Raw genomic sequence first — 20,348 nt, 5'->3', positions numbered from 1 at the left:
TGCTGACCCCCAGGGGAGCACCCGGCCCTCCCCAGGGCAGCCCCACTGACCTTCTCCAGCCGGTATATGAGCTGCTTGGTGGACAGCTGGATGATCGGCTCCACAAACTCACAGATGATGTTCACGGTCATCACAAAGCTCTTCCCCTTTTGTGCTCCGATGATGGCGTGGCACACCAGCTTTTCTTGAACTATCTGCGGAGGAGACACACCAGCGCATTTGGAACCTCCATAGCTCAGAAAACTTAATTCTCAACATCGCATAAGCTGATCTTAACTGCCTGCCTGCAGACACCAGGAAAGAACACATTTTTTTGGAAGAGTATATTTCGGCACTCGTGTTTTGCCACACAACTCAATTCTGATTGGTTTAACGTGTCCTGCAGAAATCCCGTATGTGTTTCTGACTGCCCTGAGGAAATGGTCAATTCACATTCAGTTCAACCACTGCATATATGTATTTAAAGATTTATTTATTTATGCATACAAGAACAAGGGTATAGGTCAGAGGTACAGGGGGTGAGAGGACTTACCAGAGACAGAGTGGGGAGCACAGCAGGTGGATCTACTGAAATACTGAGGGGAGCAGTGGGTGAGACAGGAGAGGTCTGCTGCACCACATGGGTCAACTCCCTGGCTTAGGATCGAACTCATGCTTCAGTGGCTGCCGAGAGCTTAATAATGCTGAGAATTAACCCCTTGCACCACCAGGGAGGCCCCCTTGCATGTATATATTATTTCTTATGCACCTGGTCAGCTTGGCACCGGATGTGCTAGTGATGGACAAGGCAGATAAAATCCTTTATGTTCAATGGTACTTATATGACTTCTCATCAAGCTAATCAGAAACTGTGGCTGGGAAAACTTTGCTTTTCAAGCTTGAATATTTGAAAATTATGCCATAGAAACTATTTTTTTTGGACCTAAGAGGCCTAGATTTTCAAAAAATAGAAAGGACCAAAAGTAAATTTATATCATGAATAGCCTGTATGGAAGAGTGCCAAGGTTTCAGGTGTTAATAAATTCAAGTCTCAATGATGCAGCATAACTTGAGTGAAGATTCAAGGAAGCTTTTAGTAGAGCTTCAAGTGAATTCAAAACCCTACACTTTAGATCTAATGCCTTTAAAAATGTGGTCAGCATAGATCTAAGGCATGCATGGGGAGAGGGGGAAGGGGAGGAGAGAAGGGGAGGGGGGAGCAAGATGGACTCTGGTGGAGGACTGTGGATGCCTGGGTGTAGGAGCACTCTGGCGACCACGCCTGAGGCGAGAAATCCTACACTGTCAAAATATTTTTTTAATTAGGCTATGTTGTCAACATAGTAACAAGGATGTAAAACAATGGGACTTCATGAAAAAATTAATTCTTAATGAATCAAAAAAAATACATGGCCAGGTTTGAAAATACCAAGGCAAATGAAACGGACATCTACAGCAGGCTCAGTGCCTGAGTGGGGTCCCGCCCTTGTCGGTACCAGTGCTCTGCCACCAGCTGCCTGCCAGATACTAGCAGGCCAGACTCCTGACAAACAGAGTAGGGGTATATTATATGCTCCATATTGAGAAGTCACTTTTTTTTTTTTTTTTTTTTTTTTTTGCCCTGAGAATGTCTTCTACCTGAAAACACTTCATGAAGAAGTGGAGCTACCAGGGGGCAGTTTTCTTATCTTGTCTGCTGGAAGGGAGGTTTCTTATTGTTCCCTGTTCTACGAGGAGAAGTTCAGCATCACCTTCTGATTTGGTGAGCGACCAGGAGCTTCAGCAACTCTCCCATGGCATCTGCAAACCTGGCCTGTCAGGTAGCAGAGGTTCTTAAGAGATTTTTGGAAGCTTCGTTTGGTGGTTTCCTGTCTCCAAAAGGGAAGGGGAATAAACAGACACAAGGTCTGGGTCCGGCTGCACATTTTGAGGAGAATGATGACAAAATAAGAGCAGAAGGTTGGAAGGCTGAAGTCAAAGCAGCTCTTTGACTGACGTACCAAAGGCTGACTCTAAGTGGGAAGTTGCTGGGCCTCCCTGGTGGTGTAGGGGTTTGGACCTCAGCACTGTGAAGCTATCAGAGCCACTCCCCAGCCAGGGAGCTGACTCACATGGCACTGCAGACCTCTCCTGTCTTGCCTGCTGCTCCCCTTAGCAGTGTATTTCAGTAGGTCTGCCTGTTCTACTCCCCACTCTGTCTCTGGTGAATCTTCTCGCCACCCCACCACACATACCTCTGGCCTACACCCCAGTTCTTGTATGCATAAATAAATAAATCTTTTTATAAAAATAAATGGGATGCTGCTTTGTCAGGCTGAGAGGGAAACCATCGGGATGCCCTGACACCTGGACAGGAGATGCTGCTTGAATGTTGCTATCAACACACTTTGTGTGAAAAATATGAAAGGAACCCTGCTGAGTGTTCACGGGAGGCTTAGCTCTGGGGAACACTGGATGTCCTCTGCCAGAGACTTGTTGGCTGGTGACTGTGGACCCTGAGGGGACGATAACCAGCTTGAAAGAGGATATGAAGATTGGGTTCATGATAGCTGTGAAAGAAACAGAGAACTGAGCAGAACTGAACCTTGAAAGCAATGGCTGCTGCCATGGTAACTCCGTGCACTCTGAAATCCTTGAGAAACCACATCGTTTCTTCAGATAAATGTCAAGGGACTCTCCTAAGAAACAAAGCAAAGATTTATTTAGGAGAAATAAATGAAACGTGCTGTCCGCTTACCCTGGAAATAGAAGAATAGCCTTCCAGGATCACGTCCAAGGTCTGCTGTGGGTACAGCTCCATCCTGATGGGGTGGAGCTGAAATACGGGGCTCTGGAAAGCCCTGGGCCCCTGGAGCTGGGACTGGCTCTTACTAAGTCCCTTCTTAGCCAGACTCTTCCTGCTTAGCTTTTCCTGGGGCTGGAAATCTTCATTCATCCAGAACAACTGTTGGACCCGACGTCCCTTATTGGTCAACTTGAAGTGGTAATAAAAGGTGTCCTGGCTGCAAAGAGGATACAAGTGTTGAGTGAGCTCAGGTGCAGGAAGTTCATTGCTACATCCCTGGGACTGACTCCTCCGGGATTTCTAAAGGGTGAGCAATGGAAGAGACGTGATGTGAAAACAAAACCCGGCAGGCTAAGCTATGGCTCCACCAGGAGTGACCACAGCAGTGGACAAGGTCAGTGTCTACTCATGGGGCCAACAGACTGCGCTGGGGACAGGGTTTGGTCCCTGCATTGCCACGCCCAGGGGAGGAGCTGAGGGAAAGTGGTCCCAGCCACCCTCCATCTTCCCCAGCAGGTCCAGCAGGCCACAGAACAAGTGAAAAACCACTCTTCCGTGGGAGAAATTGTACTAGTGAGTGAAAGGGAAAAACCTTTTGGAGAGAGGCATATTTCAATCATATTCAGTTAATTTCTATTGACTGAGTCAAATGTCTTCTGATGGACTTATATTGAAGGGAACTTAGAAGAACAATAATATACATCCTCTCAGCCTTGCCAAATACCAAGGGGATGGCAATGGACCATTTTTCTCAAACTAATGAGCTCTAAAGATGCTTCAGTTTCTCTCATTCATTCATTCACTCACCTATTCTACAAATATTTAGTGAAGATCTCTTGATTGTCTGGGGTATTGCTAGACATTCAGGTTTCTAAGATCTTAGAGTTGGTTCAAATGTGTCTTTCAGATTTTTAAAAAACTGATTTACAAGCCTGTTTTAAGAGACTTTTTCAGGGGGAAAACTCATCTGAGGACTCTTACTTCTTTAATTTTATTAGGCCTTGAGATTTCATGCCATCTCTTCCTCCTTAGGAAATGACAGATCTGATAAGTTGAAGCATCAGATAAATAAGGAGTATTTGCCAGTTGTCAGGCGTCACTGCTGGGATATGTTCATTGGTTTCTTACTCAGCAGTTTGATTTCATGACTAACGGTAGATTTCAGTAATAACAAATAACAAATAGGCAAGCTCTCAGTCACTTACTCACAATAAAAGATGATCTTTCAATCACCATAGCAATCCACTACAAATATATTTACTCTCCCATTTTATAAAGGAAGACACAGAAGCTCTAAAAATTTCAGGGAGTTACCAAAAGAATATGCAATCAGAAGGGGTAACATATGAGTAGTCCAACATGCCCAGAAAGATGGTGAATTTTTTCTTACAGTTAATTTTATAATTAATAATAACTATTTTGACTTGGGGGCTACATTGTCTGTGTCACAACTACTCAACTGTGCTGTACTGTGAAAGAAGGTATGGAAAAATGTGTGTCAACTGGCATAGCTGTGTTCCAGAAACAGGCAGTGGGCTGAAGTTTGCCTGCCCTTTTCTTCTGGAGATCACTAGCATCATGGTTTCATGTCAAAAAGAATGATAAAGTTTAGGCAGAGGGGAAACAGACAGCTAAAAACTACAGTTGTACAGTTGGCTGCTCTATTCATAGAAAACTAATAGCTATCCTTCCAATTCCAAGCAAGCATCAGAATATCCTCTGAGGCTATTTGTAGATTAAGAACATGTAATTGAGTCTGGTTGCAGTGTACTGCTTTCTATAATTATATTTGAGTGCACTTAACAAATGAGTTTGGAAATAGAAGCATGGTATGCATGCAATGACAAATTGCCCTAGCCTATGCCAATAGATGGGCAGAAAGGAATTTTCACTTGACACAAAACCATAATTGGATGTGTGTCTGAAAACACATGCAATTCAGCTATCTGACATGCCTGTTACCTAATTCCTATTGGTTTACAGTACTTTCAATCAAGTGCCCATTTTGGAATTGGAACAGGGGAAAGGAGGCATGGATGGGTGTGTGGGAAGCTCCTAAGGGTTTCTTGCCAGGCATTCAAGTAGAGTGTACCCATCTTGGTTTCAGGGCCAGGTAGACAAGAATGCAGGCCCCCCCCCCTCCTTGAGATCTGCTCACTGTATTGCAAAGGCAGGGAAACTTTAACTGCCCCCCACCATGACTCAACTAGTGACAGTCACGTGACTCTTCTGAGGAAGCACAAATAAACCCTCACATGCATTCAAACCCCATACATCTTTCGAGCCACATTGGATCTTCTCGGAGGTGTGTATACTGTACCACTTTTTATTTAAATATTTAGACTCTCTAGTTTTTTCTGGAGTGATCAGTGGTGCCAATTGCAACAACATCAACTGGCATTACAGTGGGGAGGTAAGCAGAGGACATACAAGAAAAAAAAAATTACTGGCTTTGCAATACCAGATAAGACACATTTGTAATAAATTTCTACCTTCCTAGTTATACTCTACTTTCTTGTTACACTCCAGTAACATGCATCTGTAGTTTCTAAATTCATGTAAAGAAATTAGCAGCATATTGGAATCAAAGAGGAAAAATCATGGCTGAGATTCTCAATTTGTCATAGGAGCAGCCTCCACAAAGTTTGGAAGAACACACTTCTTAAGAACCTTCTCTTTTCCAGAGTACAGGGACACAGCTTGGAAAACAGAGTCATAGCTTGGTTACTAGTCTTATGCCTGATGGGCGCTTCTAGAAGGGGAAAAAGAAATGGGAAAGGGGAGGAGTGAAGAGACTGATTTTATTTACTTAAAAATAATTTCCTAAATTAAGAGGAGATGCTCAGCTATGCACCATATGTGACAGCTATAAAAATTGGTCCCTAATACTTTGCCTACCTAAAACGTGTTCCCAAATTCAGCTCTGGAGCAAAGGGCTTATCTGAAACAATGGTAGAGCCAAATCCAGAAGCCTGGACAGGAATCTGGTAGGTGTTGCTATTTTTGATGTTCAGCACTACTGTGTCTTTGAATGTCACTATGTCATTCAGGTTGGCGGTCAATGTCACTTGAACTTCAGCTTCCGGGGGAACCGTGCCTTCACTGGGTTCAACGGTCCAAAGTGACTTTTTGTTTGCCTGCAACACAAGACTACAAGTTAACAGTGAAGATATTCTTGGCTTTTCATACTGCACATGTCAAAGCCCTCTATACTTCAAATGCCTGGCACTGCAGAACCCAACATCAGAGACAAACATTATTTTTTTCAAATCAAAGCAGATGGGTGTTTGTTGGCTTCTCTTTTTTCTCTGATTCTGAAGAGCAAACCTACAATTCTACTTTTGAACACTCTGTGAAGATTCTTTACATTTCTTTCTCAGGATGACAGTCTAGTTCTCTGACAAGTCTATACTAATTATCTGCTCTAATTTCCAAATTCTGAGACATCAACAGAAGGTACAACACCCTTTCTGGAACTTGAAGGTTTAAAAGAAATGTTTTTCAAATGCTGAGTTTCTATGGTGTTATGGTGAGGATGAGCAGCTTTAATTAATAAACACAAAGTAGGAAGTCATCCTGATTTCTATCACTTCATAATAATCGAATTGTAATTGCTAAAGTCCCACACTTACTTTGAAGTAGGGCTGCATTATAGAGTTGGAAGTGATTCCCACCAATCTGTTCTTTTAACTACTTAGCCTCTCAGAGCTTACTCTCTCTCTCCTGAGGCCTTTGGCCAAACAATCCTTCCCTGGGATTTTAAATGGGAATCCTCCCCCCAGTATTCCTGATCCCCTTTAGCCTGTTCTATTTTTTCCCCTTAACACTTCTTATCTCCTGGTACAGTACACAACTGACTTATTTATCATGCTTGTCTGTTTCCTTATACCAAGCTAGAAGCTCCCAGAGGAGGGCACTGTTTTTTTTGTCCTCGTTGATATTGCCCAATACATCCTCAGCATCCATAACTATGCTCACTTCATAGTAGGTGCTTGATAAATATTGGATAGATGAATGGATGGATGTATCTTCCTAACCAAACCCTTTGAGGTCAGAGAACCCATTTCTTATCTAAGCCCAGGTTTTAATAACTCAAACTGGTATATATTAAGTACAGATATGTTTTGTGAATCTTCCACACAATGGTATTTGGTCCACTCTCTTAGAGCCAAAGAGAACAAATGGAATCTTCCTCTTTTGCTTCAGCTCAAGTTTTCAAACCCTGCATTCCAGTTTTAGAAGAAAACCCCTCGGGCAGGGCAGAATCAGGCTCCAAAGCTGACAATTTGGTTAAGGTATCATAAAAATGAATCATCCTATAAGCATCTTAATCTAAAAATACATATTCTACTTCTTTGATGATAATCTATTTTCTCAGGCTGCTTTTCAGATTTTTTTCTCCTTGTCTTGTTTAGAGTGCAGGTTCGCTATAATGTGTCTAGGTAAGGCTTTATTTGCAAATCCTGCTCAGCATTTGCTACCCTTCTAGAATCTGTGCTTTGATCTCTTTTGTTGCTGCAAAATCCTCATCCATTATCTATTTAAGGGGGTTGTAATTGTATGGAGAATATAAAAATAAAATTTAAATAAAAAATAATTGTTTCTGCCTCATTCTCTTTGCCCTTGCCTTGTGTGGTTCCACCTGGATGTGTGTGTGACGTCTCTATTATACCCTCTTGTCTCTCAGCCTCTCATCTGTACTTTCCACTCTTTTGTTCTCTGTGCTTCATTTTGGATGATTTCTTCTGCAATATCTTCCAGTTTGCTAATTCTTTCTTCAACTGTCTATCACTCACTGTTAAACATATCTACCCTGTTCTTCTCCACTTTGTTTTTCTATTTTGAATTCAGGTTTTGTTATTTAAATTTCTTCTCATATTTTTTTCAGCCTGTCAAGATCTTTCAAAATTCTGATTATGACATTGCACTTTTTAGCTATTCCTTATCCATCCTAATCATCTGAAAAATTGATAAGCCAATTGCTGTCAGGCCTTTTCAAGTAAATATAGCACATACATATTCAGTAGTTCAGGTGTTATGGGAGACACGAAAATGTCCAAAGCACATTCTCATTCCCAAGGAATAGACAGAAATGACATCCAGGGAGACCAACATGCAAACAACAAAATTGCAAGTCACGAGAAGACTGAAGTGAAAATACCTCAGGGAAATCTAAACAAGATACTTTTCCAGAGCAGAGGATATTGAAACCCCCTGATTGAATGACAAATGTACTAGACATGTTCTCTTTTCTATCCAAATATGAAATCAGGCTTAATTACCAGTCAGTGTGATCCCTAATTATATTGTGCTATTGATCAATAAAATCCAGATTTATTCCACTCTGGTATCCTATGAAAACAATCATCTCAAAATTAACAAAATATATATCCCTGTTTTGATTGCTCTATTGTATAAATCAATTCTGACCTCTTTTACTCAGAAATACTTACATGGATGAATAGTCTTAGAAAATATTTAGTGATGAACAACAATGCACTGGAAAAAGGGTAGAAAAACAAAGAATAAGAGATGCAGAGATCACTCAGAAACTTCCAGGATAACTGAAAGCAAAAGTCAAACTCAATTTTATTGAAGAAGTGTTTGTTTCCCCTGAACTTTCCTTGGCTCCTCATACTCTTCTTCTGAGTATGGCAGCACAGAAGGAGAGCCCTAAAGAAAATCACACAGAGGAAAACAATGTAGTTTAGAACAAATCTAAAATATACTCTGTGGGCTGGATTGGAGAAGGCATCCAGTTCAAAATTATCTTCTTCCACTTAATCTCTATAGTATACTTCTCAATGGTGTGCTTCTTGTGGAGAGAAATGTGAAAACATTGAGTTGCTCCACAATCTCTTAGGTATAATGTATGGCTGTAAATCAGAGACTTCCTGACTAGTCTAGGTCGGGGTTTGGAATAGAATTGCACTGGTGGTCACTGTTAATAAGAATGTACATTGCAGCAAAATCCCACAGGGTAGCAAAGCCTCGGAATGTCACTGAAATCCAGGTCTGGTCTCACTGCAGATTAAGACTATGGGCCCTGCCTCCCTGGTGGTACAGAGGTTAAAGACAGTGCTGTCAAGTTATCATCAGCCACTGCAGCACGAGTTTGCTCCCCGGACAGCCAGGGAGCAACCCACATGGCGCAGGAGACCTGTCCTGTCTCGCCTGCTGCTCCCCTCAGCAGTGTATTTCATTACATCTGCCTGGTCTCCCCACTCTCTCTTGTGAATCCTCTCACCCCCCGCATTTCTGGCCTGTACCCCGGTTCTTGTATGCATAAATAAATACATCTTTAAAGAAAAAAAGTTTCTTGCTCTCTAAAGATCTTAAAAAAAAAAAGACTACAGGCTCTGAATGAACACTCTCATAGGAACAGGCCTATGAGGACTTAAATAAGGAAAATCTAATATTTAAGACTAAATGCCAATTTCCCAACTAACAACTGAGGGCAAATCCTATTAAATCAGAAAGCTAGTTATAGAGCTAATAAATAAATTTTATTTTAAAATTTAAATAAATTAAAGGAAATAAGAGCAATTTTCAAGATTATAAATTGTTTATAATGAAGATGTAGATGAAAGTTGATATAGAAATTTTACTTTGATTTTAGTATTAATGGAAAATATAGACTTAGCTTCATGGATCCTATTATAACTCATGATTTTTTTAAGATGGGACATCTCTAGAGACATAGGCTTAAAAGATACAATTAAACATCAAATATCACGCAAGGTAAACTAGGAATAAGACAGGATATTTGTATAGTTATCTCTCTTCAAAGGACAGTTACAGAAAAAAAAAGTCTGATTCTTGAATGACTTGATCTGTTTTTCTAAAATGTTCTCTTTTCTCACAGTAAATTACCCTTATTTGTAGAGTCCTAAAATATTTAGAACACAGTAAGTGAAGTATGTCTTTCCAGAACATTAACCTACATTTGTTTATAGGTTTATCATAAAATATTAATGAAAAGATAATAATTCTCTTAAATTTAATTTTCAGGATTACAGATAAATTATAATTGGTGAGAGAAACTATAAGGATTAATGTCACTGTATTCCGCTTGTAGGTTCAAAGAAACAATTTCTAATGTGTGTTTTTTTTTTAATCCAAGAAATTTTTTTAACTATCTTAGTCCATTTACAGTATTGTAACTCTTCTAAGGGCACTAATGCTATTCTTAAGGGCTCCACCCTCTTGACCTCAACTAATGCTAATTCTCCCCTCCAAATGCCCACCCCCTTGCACACACACACTTAATACTGTCACACTGGAGACTAAGGCTTTAGCACATGAATTCTGGGAGAACTCAAACATCCAATTCATAGAATTCTGCCCCAGTCCTCAAAATTCTGTACTTTCTCAGATGCAAAATACATCCATTCCATCCCAACAGCCCTGGCATCTTACCCTGTGCCAGCATCAACCCTAACATCTAAAGTTCAAGGTCTCACACGGACCAATGGAACCGAATAGAAAATCCAGAAATAAACCCACAGATTTATTTATTTATGATTTATGGTCAACTAATCTCTGACAAAGGAGGAAAGAATATGTACTGGAGCAAAGAAAGTTTGCTCAATAAATGGTGCTGGGAAAACTGGGTCGCTACATGCAAAAGAATGAAGCTTGACTACTACCTCACACCATGCATAAAAACCAACTCAAAATGGATTAAAGAACTAGCCATAAGACCTGTAACCATAAAATATATAGGAGGAAATAAAGGCAAAACACTACATGACATACACCTCAGCAACATCTTTAAAGACACATCACCCAAAGCAGTGATAGTGAAGGCAAAGATAAACAGCTGGGACTACATCAAATTAAAGAGCTTCTGTACAGCAAAAGAGACAATAACAAAAACAAAGAGAAATCCCACCGACTGGGAGAAAATTTTTGAACATAACACTAATGATAAAGGACTGATCACAAAAATCTACAAAGAACTGATGAGGCTCAACATAAACAAAGAAAATAATCCAGTCAAAAAATGGGCAGAAGAGCTAAGAAGAAATTTCTCCAGCGGAAATGCAAATGGCCAACAGGCATATGAAAAAATGTTCAACATCACTTGTAGTCAGGGAAATGCAAATCAAAACTACAATGAGATAACATCTTACACCAGTGAGAATGACACATTAAAAAAACTAGCAACAACAAATGTTTGCGAGGTTGTGGAGAAAAAGGAACTCTCCTGCATTGCTGGTGGGAGTGCAAACTGGTCCAACCACTATGGAGAGCTGTGTGGAGATTCCATGACCTCCTAAAGATAGAGCTTCCATATGATCCAGCAATTCCACTCCTAGGTATTTACCCAAATGATACAGAAACATCAATTCCAAAGGGTACCTGCACCCATTTGTTTATAGCAGCACTATTTACAATAGCTAAGCTATGGAAACAACCCAAATGCCCCAAAATAGATGACTTGATCAAGAAGATGTGGTACATATACACCATGGAATATTATTCAGCAATCAAAAAAGATAAACACGTGCAGTTTGCAGCAACATGGATGGAGCTGGAAGGGATCATGTGCAGCAAAATAAGTCAGAAAGAAAAAGAAAAATACCGGATGGTCTCACTCATAGCAGGAATTTAGAAAACCTAAATAAGTGACCAGGAAAAAGACTAATTAATACAAAATCAAAATCAACAAGCAGCTATAAACCAGAGACACACTAAGGTGGGAGAGGGCGGGAAGAAGAAGGATAAGGGTCAAAATAAGGGGGGGTGCAATTGTATGGGGAATATAACCAAAATGAAAATGCACACATTGTGCAAAAATGAAAAATGATGTAGGAATTATACAAAATAAAATATTAAAAAAATAAAAAATAAAGTTCAAGGTCTCTCTAGATAGCATCTCAATCAAGGTACAATTCATCCCGAGGTAAAATCCCTCTCTACCCATGAACCTATGAAACCAGACCAGTTACGAGTTTGTTTCCTCTCCTTGATCTTGCCAAATAAGAACACAATGAGGAGAGCAGTGTGCAATCCAGAACCGACCCAGCTGTCACCCTGACTGCAGACATGCAGCCTCCAGGACTTGGGGGCTAAGCTTCTGTTTAGAAGCGCCCCAGTGTGTGGCACTTTGTATAGCGGCCTGGACAAAGACAGGCCCAAAATGAAAACACTGAACTCCTTTAACAGAGTCAAAGTAGAAAATGACATAAACATGAGTTCTAAGAGAGCTATAAGTGCAAATTAAATTTTCTGCAAGTACTTTTTAATGGATCATTGTAGCTTTGCTTTATCAGCATTTTTATTGCAGTACATGGGAGTCTTAATATCATTTTCAGTCTGACCTACCCAATCAAAGTGACACATGGAAATTGATTTCTCATGCAAGAGTAATCAGTCTTTCTCCTTACTTAGAACTACTTGTCTTTCTTACTTTCAGCTTTTAGATTCTAGTCTACTCTCTTAGATAAGGTAATGGTAGCTGCTATAGCAGAAAGACCCCTGGCACTCAACAGCTTAATGCAATAGAAGCTTATTTCTGGTTCACATGAATTCCAATGGACAACAGACATCAGAAGGGGTTTCTGTCCTGCTCAAGGACTCCAGCTAAACAGATTCTGGCATGTTTAACTTGTGGCTTCAAAGCCATTCTAAACATTGACACCCAGTTGATCAATAAGAGAAAAGAGAGAATGGAGGACCCTATGCTTGGATGTTATGCGCCCAGCCTGAATGGTGCACATCACTTCTGCCCACTTCCACTGGCCATTTCATGTGGCCACACCTAACTCCAAAGGGAGCTGGAATTGTTCCCAGCTCTGGGTCCAAGAGTAAAGGGGAGAGGCATGGTGAACTGGCAGCTATGTTTTACCAAAGCTACCTTGATGCTTCATTCCACTGCCACATCCTTGGGTCTCCCTACAACTGCCCTGGATCTCAACTCAGAGCTAACTCCATCAGAACAGAGCAGTGGAACTATAACTTAGGGTTTCATCTCCTCTGGGATCTACAGGTTGGGAGGCCTGCTGTTAGGACAGGTGGAGGGGCAGCTAGAAGATAAAATGAGAAAGTTCTGTGCAAGATTATCTCATTCTATTGGCCCTTCTCCCCCAATTTGTGGCCTTATAGCAGTCCCTGTAGTTTTACTTATTTCAGACTCAGTTTAGAATTACAACATAAATCAATGCCATTTTTGTCCTTCTTTTATCAACAAACAGATATTTCTGAATGTCAATGCCATATTTTCCATCATGACCATTTATTTTCCTCCTCCAGCCAGTAGTACAGGTCAGTCCCCTGTTCTCAATGAAGAGAGTATGTCACCAGCATCAGTGCTATTTCAAGTCAAGGGACATTTGTTTCCGAAGGGCTCATACCATTTCTATGCTGATTCCTGCTGACACAGGTTGGCTGTTCTGGATAGAAGACCTGAAGTTGCTCCCTAGGGCCAAATTGATGTCTCTTCTCTTTGATGAAGCCTATTAATCAATGTTTGGCATCAAACCAAGCAGCAAAGTATATCATAAAATCCAAGAAGGCGGCACATTAAAATGCCAGCTGCTCAGGGACTGGACTAACCTTCCTAAAAGCCAGGCTCTAAACTGCTCTAACACCCTTGTGTTTCTTTTGTATTTGACTTTCAGGGGTGCCCTTTGTTTTGTAGGGAGGACTTGGCCTATGTGACATTTTCTGTTATTAGACTGCAAATTTGATGAAAAAGGATGACAACTGTTAGAGCTATGGAGGACATTGCATTACCTTTTCAAAATCTCAGTACAGCAAGACATCAACAGGTGGACTCAGGTTAGAAAGGGGGGCACTGAAGGAAGACAGATGTGAGTTTGAGTCCCAGCTCTGGGGCGTCCCAGCCATCAGACATTGGGCATGTCACTTAACTGGCTCTGTCGCAGTTTCCTCACCTATAGCTCATGCACCTTCACATGGGGTTGTGGGAGGATTAGGATGAGGTAACTCATGTAAAACTCATGGTAGTGTCTGGAACATAGTAAGTCCTCATAAAAGACAGTTATTGTCTTTATTTTCCTGAAATCTGAAATGCCCCATGTGACATGTGATAATGAGATCAATAGTATTTGCTAAAAAAAAAAAAAAATGCAAAAATTAAGATGGCTGCTGAGAAAGCATTTAACATACAATACTGATGTCAGAAGAGCAGCTGTCTGTAAGGGTTTGTGGTGGGCAGACTTCTAAGATGGCCCCCAAGATCTCTATCTCCAGGTGCGGAGTTACCTTCTCCCAGACATTTAACCAAACACAAATCTAGGTGCAGCAATTTTGCACAAGTTGCTAAAGTCCTAAAATGGTTGACTTGGAGACAGGGAGATGATCCTTAGTGAGCCTGACTGAACCAGGTGAACCCCTAGAAGGGACTGGGCTCTGCCTGGTGAGAGACTCTGGGTGTGAGGGGCCCTCAGAAGGGGCCACATGCAGGGAACTGTTCTGGGGGGGTTGAGAGCAGACTCTGGCTAACAGCTAGCAAGAAAATGGTGACCTCCGTCATTCAACTGCAAGGAAAGCAGCTCTGTCCACAACCTGAAGGCCCTAGAAGTGGATCTGTCCCTACTGAAGCCTCCTGAGAAGAAAGCAGCTCAGCCAGCACCTTGGTTTCAGCCTTTGAAGGTCCTAAGGAGCGAATCCAGTCAAGTCAGGCCCAGGGAAACTGATTCAAGTTGATGTGTGATGTCACTTAGTTGTGGGAATTTGCTACACAGGAATAAAAATCAGATACAGGGTTTCATTGGTCTGATAAAAGTGTGCTTTCCTAAGCCTTCCACCAAAATTCTAGCAACAATTGCTCTGGTTGTTGTTGGTTTTTTTTTCCCTGTGATTGGGGCTAAATGGGCAGGTCAAACAGCAGCCCATGAACAACGTGGCCAGGTTTGCCTAGGCACGTGGATGATGCAAAGAGAGCAAGTGTGATCTTTAGCCATTCCGCATTCCTGGTGATGAATGCTAAGACCCCCTCCCTGAGAGATCAGACCTCTGAAGACAGCATTTGCATTTCCTTTGGCAATTGGGCACCAGCAGGCTCCTCAGGCAGGAGGAGGTTCAGCTCCCAAGGTAAGTCAGAGCTTTTATAAGCTTCCCTGTTTTGGATTTAATATTTGCCACAAAAGGCAGAAGTGAACACTATTGTTTGCACATGTCATTTCAACAATGAGGAGGGAATGCATTCAGACAGACCTCCTATTCGGTAGTGCTAATGACAATGAAGCTGGAAGAAAATAGCACTGTGCACTTTTCTTCAAAATGACTCCTTTGCCAATTGAAATCTGTAAGAATGTCCTTCCATGGGATGAGAAGATGCACGTAACAACGGGAGCCAATGCACAGAGTGAGGGGGTTCTTTGGCTTTATACTATTATCTCAGCAGATAATCAATTCTTTGTGGAACAAGAACAATAACAGTTCCCGAGACCTTTCTCCTTTTTGGCTTTTAAATGGTATCTCTAGTCATATGGTTCTCTTCCCTGGAGTGAGTCACTTTACTGCTTAAAATAATTAACTGGATATTAGATGATGGAGCGCAAGAGAAGTGGGGCTGGTGCTTTACAAGAGAGACAGCAGGGTGTTGTGATGAAAAGCATGAGCTTAGAGGTCCATGACCGAGTGGTCAACTGTGGCCTCGCTAATGCAGCCAGGCCACCGAGGGCTGATTTGAAAAGGTAGGTTTCAGTTTTGGTTAAATGTATTACTTGGAGATGAAATAAATGAGCATCGAAGGGTCCAGCACTCTGTCTATCACAGAGCAAATATTCAACAGTGGTGGCTATTGTTAACATTCTCACGCTAAACTTCACGTCCAGCTCCCCTTCCTTCTTGTGCACTCCCTGGCCTGTGTGGTTGGCGGGATTCTCTTTCCCAGACCTGATCCTGCTCCTCTCCTGTGCTGAAGATGCTGGGGGCTCTGGACCAGCGGCACAGACTCTTTTATCTCCTTTGAAAAAGCTATAGAATCCCTCCATAGGAAAGTCATACACCCCCAAACTCTACGTACAGTTTCCAGGATACATGGGCCTTATACATGGTGGGTATTTGTTATTTTTCTGGTTAGACACGTAGCAGTCTGCAGTGAAGACTCAGGCTATGTGGGAGGTGTGCAGGGCCGATCACAGGTTCCCGAAGAGCAGGCCCCAGAGCTGCTTCCCAGGCTGATTTCCCAGGTGCTATTTCCACACCCTGCTGTGCGCTGTAGCAGACCACTGCAGCAGCAACCTGGGCCGCCCTCTGGAACGTGCACCCTGTTTATCCCTGTCCTCCTCGTCCTTGTCCTTTAAGTCGTGAATCAAAAGTTCCGACCCATGAACACTTTCAACTCTGAATCAGTTGATTTACCTTTATAGCTCTCACATCAGTTAGTACAGTTCACACAGTTAGCACCAGCCACAGAACTAACAATGCAGGATTTTCTCATCTGCCAGATCTGGCAGAAGCAAAGAGAAGGTTGGCAAGATATGGGGGAGGGAGGTGCCCCTCAGCATCAAGGGGCAGTTTTTCTGGGGGATGATTCTGTGAGATGTATCGGGACTCAGAGTGACGTTCATACCAATTGCCTCAGCAACTGCCTGGAGAGGAACTTAGTCTCAGGGAACAGCTTACAGTGGTAAAAGGTTAGCAACCTGTCAGTAGGGGGTTCGTTAAGTCAACTGTGCTAGAGACAAATGATGTCAAAGAAATCAGTCACTGAAAATGATCCTGAGTAATTCACCTCAAAAGTGACTACACCACATTGTTGAGTGAAAACCACTCAACAAAAAAAGTACTATCCCACAGGAGCGTGGAGGAATACACAGACAAACCAGCTACACGGTAAGATTTCAGAAGAGGCACACCACAAGTTTGATAGTGTCTGTCCATTTGGTGGCACAATGGGTGATTTTTTCCTCACCTTTAACTTCCTTTCTTCAAAATAAGGATAATGCTATTTGTATAATAAGAAGATATACACATTTATTAAATAAAAGGATATGGACATTCTAATTTCTCTTTAGAGCCCATTTAATTTTAACTGTGCTCTCTGGCTTTAGTTTCATTCCATTTCTTTTTCATTTTTTAAATTGAAGCACCGTTAGTTCACATCGTTGCTGGTATTTTATAAGAATAGGGTCCCCCCTATCCCAAGTGCACCCACCACCAAATGACATGTCTCTGTAAAGTACACAGAAAACTGCAGGCATCAAAGCGAAAGACTTTATCCATGAATCCACGATCTCACTTACACGTGGAATAGAGAGAAGTCATTTGAATTTAATACTGTGTACATGTGTTATTTTCTAAAGAAAAAGTTTCTAAAAAAGATAAAGAACTGGACACAGTGGACTATGTGGTGGACTCTGGGTGCTTTCAGGAGAGAAGGAACCCCGTTCATGAAGGCTCTACTTCTGTGAGCTTATTCCCTGCCAAGGACCTCACCTCCTTCCATGGCTGGTTAGAATTTGAATATGTGACTGGAGAGGGGGGCAAACAGTCCTTTACTGTTGGGTTGATGATGATGCTGGTAATGGAGAAGTTACATTTTTATGGAGAAGGTAGGGTTGGGAAGAAAAAACACACTTGATCCATATAAAGGGATTTTCAGCCTCATCTCCACCTATGGTGACAACTATATAACTGAATGATAATTAACTTGAAAAAACAATTGACTAAAGCTATTTAAAAGCTGAGATGGGAAGAACGAAGGCTAAAAGGCCTGCCGGAAACCTACACATAGATATATTTCCAATTTTCTGGGTGGTTCTCAAGTGACAAGGGAACCAAACCTCCTTTCATTTTAGTTTTAACTTACACTCAGTCATATTCAATCAGCAGTGCTGTTGCTGTAAATGCAGGGAAGGTGCTGACCCATCATGTTACCTAACATTCGATCAATAGCTTCCCTTCGCTCAGTGTTGTTTATAATCAATAGGGCCTGCTGGACTTGTCTTCTGGGCCTCACGTTCTGCTTTGTCAAAGAGAAAGAGGTCTCAGGTGGGGTGGGGTAAGAAGCACACGGCTCTCTGTCAAACGCAAACCTTCGCTTGTCTCACCACATCACAGCGACTGCCATTCTCTTGTCATCGGATGAGTCATTTGGCGGGTCTTTTTTTTTTTTTTTTTTTTTTTGTGGGACCCTCGCCAGTGGCCGGGGAATGAACCAGCGCTGCAGAGGCTACAGGCAGCCTCACAGCCCAGCCTCAACCGCTGCGCCACCAGGGGAGGCCCTGGCGGGGCTCTTTTAAGAGCTGATGTAGTAAAGAATTTTCACACACATTCACATGTGACCTGACTGCTCTGTCATACTATATTACAAAGGATCAAATGAAAAAAAAAAAAAAAAGGTGGGAAAGTAGATGTATCATTATTTGAGATATACAACTGAAATAATTATGCGTGGTTGAAAAATGACATTAATTAAGGTGATTTGCATAAGTACATTCAGCACATCTTGGAATTAAATGAAGAATATACAGTCCTTTTTGTCTATTTCAGAAAAGGCTCCTTAATTTTTTCTTCTATTCTCTTAGCAAATCTTGCTCCTCTGGGTGTGTTTTACCTTTAAAGCTCTTTCATGAGCATGAAATCAAAAGCATTTCACTTTAATTGCCACCGACCGGGCCAAGTCAGGCAGGCCAGAGGCACAGAGGAAAGGGGCCAGGGTCTAAAGCCAGGTCACAGGGGTTAGAACCTTGCTCTGCCCCTCACAGGCCACAGGGACTCACTTACCCTATCTGGACCACTGTTTCCACCTCATCAAAATGCACACACAACAGTATTTTTTTTCTCACAGAGTTGTAGTCAATGGAATATTGCATATAGTATGGCAAATTGAACTAAATAAACATTGGCTGCAATCCATGTCTTCATATTAGTATCATCATAATTTTAAACCTGCTGGTAGATGCTGGGGGCTTAAAGCAGAGACCCTTGTCATTTGAAGGAGAAAGGCATATGAACAAAATATAGAAAGGGGTCCTCAGCTCAAGGAGGAAATAACCAGTGGGGGAGGGTGTTAAGATGTGAAAGCCTATTACTCAGCAATCAAAAAAGATAAACAGACACAATTTGCAGCAACATGGATGGAGCTGAAGGGATCATGCTCAGCGAAATAAGCCAGAAAGAAAAAGAAAAATACCGGATGGTCTCACTCATAGCAGGAATCTAGAAAACTTAAATAAGGGACCAGGAAAAAGAATAACTATAAAAAAGAAAAAAATCAAAATCAACAAACAACTATGAACCAGAGACACACAATGGGGGGGCGGGGGAAAGGAGGGATTGGGGTCAAAATAAGGGGGTTGCAATTGTATGGGGAATATAAAAATAAAATTAAAAAAAATAAAAAATAAAAATAAATTATTAAAAAAAAAAAAGATGTGAAAGCCTGGAAAATTCCTTGATGCCATAGCACTGTACACGGCTCTGGCAAGTGATGAGAAAAATCAACATTTACAAAGGTCTGTGCTCAAGTGAAGCCTCAGAATTCTTGTTTCCTGATCCCAGAAACTCTAAAGATATAATTACCCAATGGCCTTTCCCGCAAGTCACAGAGGCAGACGCCCCCCATGAATATGTTTTAGTGCCAGAGAAGCCCAAGGTGTCACTGACACTTGCACACAAGTGCCTGAGGTGATGGGACCCCTGGCTGAACCAGAACCAAGAGGAAGAGGAAAAGGATTCCAGAAGCTTCCAAACAAGTGCTGGGTGGTGCACCTGCTCCAACTTCCAGCAGTGCTGAGATCCCGGGGCCCAGGGGAGACCGCCATTCCTGTTGTCACTGAAGAGAAGGGCTCTCTTCCTGCTACGGTGCTGTGTACACCTAGCCCCTATTCTGCTGCCACATTCTGATTTCTCACTCTTCAAAATCACAGGTGACTATTGTTTTGAATTCCTCAGCTTAAATCCAAATTAAGCCAGTGCTCCGGGAACTGATATTTTGGGCTTTCCAGAGCACAAAGCTCACTGCCTCAGGTCACAGAGCATGCTGCTTTTCCTAAGTTTTTTTTTTGTTTGTTTTTTGGTTTTTTTTGGTATACTCATAAGTTAGACTTTAATGGAGTGGCAAAAAAAATCTTTACTGTTTCTTTACTCCACGTACAACGAGATTTCCATTTTAAACAAATCATTGTCGTCTAGTGTTTATTTCTGAGCCATTCTCAGTGTCATTTATCTCCCCAACATCACAGTGAAGGTGGGTTTCCTGCTTCCCATCTCCTGACACTCCAGCTGACATCACATGGCTGTTCCCCACTGAGGGACAATCTAATCACAGCAGGGGCCGTGCTGTGCCACCACGCACAAGGCGAAGCAATGGACAGACGACAGACAGCAGGAGCCACGGGTGGGGAGAGCTGATTTCAGCAGCAGCCAGTGGGGAGAGAGAGGAGGACCCTCTATCAGGGCACCCAGAGGGAAAAGAAAAGGACTTCAGACCTGAATCTGTAGTAATAACAGGAGGGGTGACTATGCCCTTGGCCCCACTTACCTTGGAGTGAGCTAGAAATGAAATGCAGTCAACAGCTGACCACTTGGGTGCTGAGCTTTGTCAGGGAGCAAACAAGTATGAATTGAAACTCTTCCCTCAATACTTGGTCATTTCTGTAAG

The 20,348-nt window shown here is 41.9% G+C and overlaps 1 protein-coding gene across 1 annotated transcript in view; it reads right to left on the bottom strand.

Annotated features, from left to right (window-relative positions):
- Positions 1 to 20,348, bottom strand: part of HYDIN (HYDIN axonemal central pair apparatus protein) — a gene marked incomplete at its 5' end in the record, with an annotated part of 266,133 nt that overhangs the window by 144,434 nt on the left and 101,351 nt on the right. The window contains 3 exons of the mRNA XM_084256586.1: positions 51 to 194; positions 2,717 to 2,981; positions 5,663 to 5,901. Of these exons, the coding sequence (XP_084112712.1) occupies positions 51 to 194; positions 2,717 to 2,981; positions 5,663 to 5,901 (648 nt within the window). The remainder of the gene's footprint in view (positions 1 to 50; positions 195 to 2,716; positions 2,982 to 5,662; positions 5,902 to 20,348) is intronic.

Source organism: Talpa europaea, assembly GCF_964194135.1.
Source record: "Talpa europaea genome assembly, chromosome: 16".
Lineage (NCBI taxonomy): Eukaryota > Metazoa > Chordata > Mammalia > Eulipotyphla > Talpidae > Talpa > Talpa europaea.
This window is presented reverse-complemented; position numbering and strand designations above follow the sequence as displayed.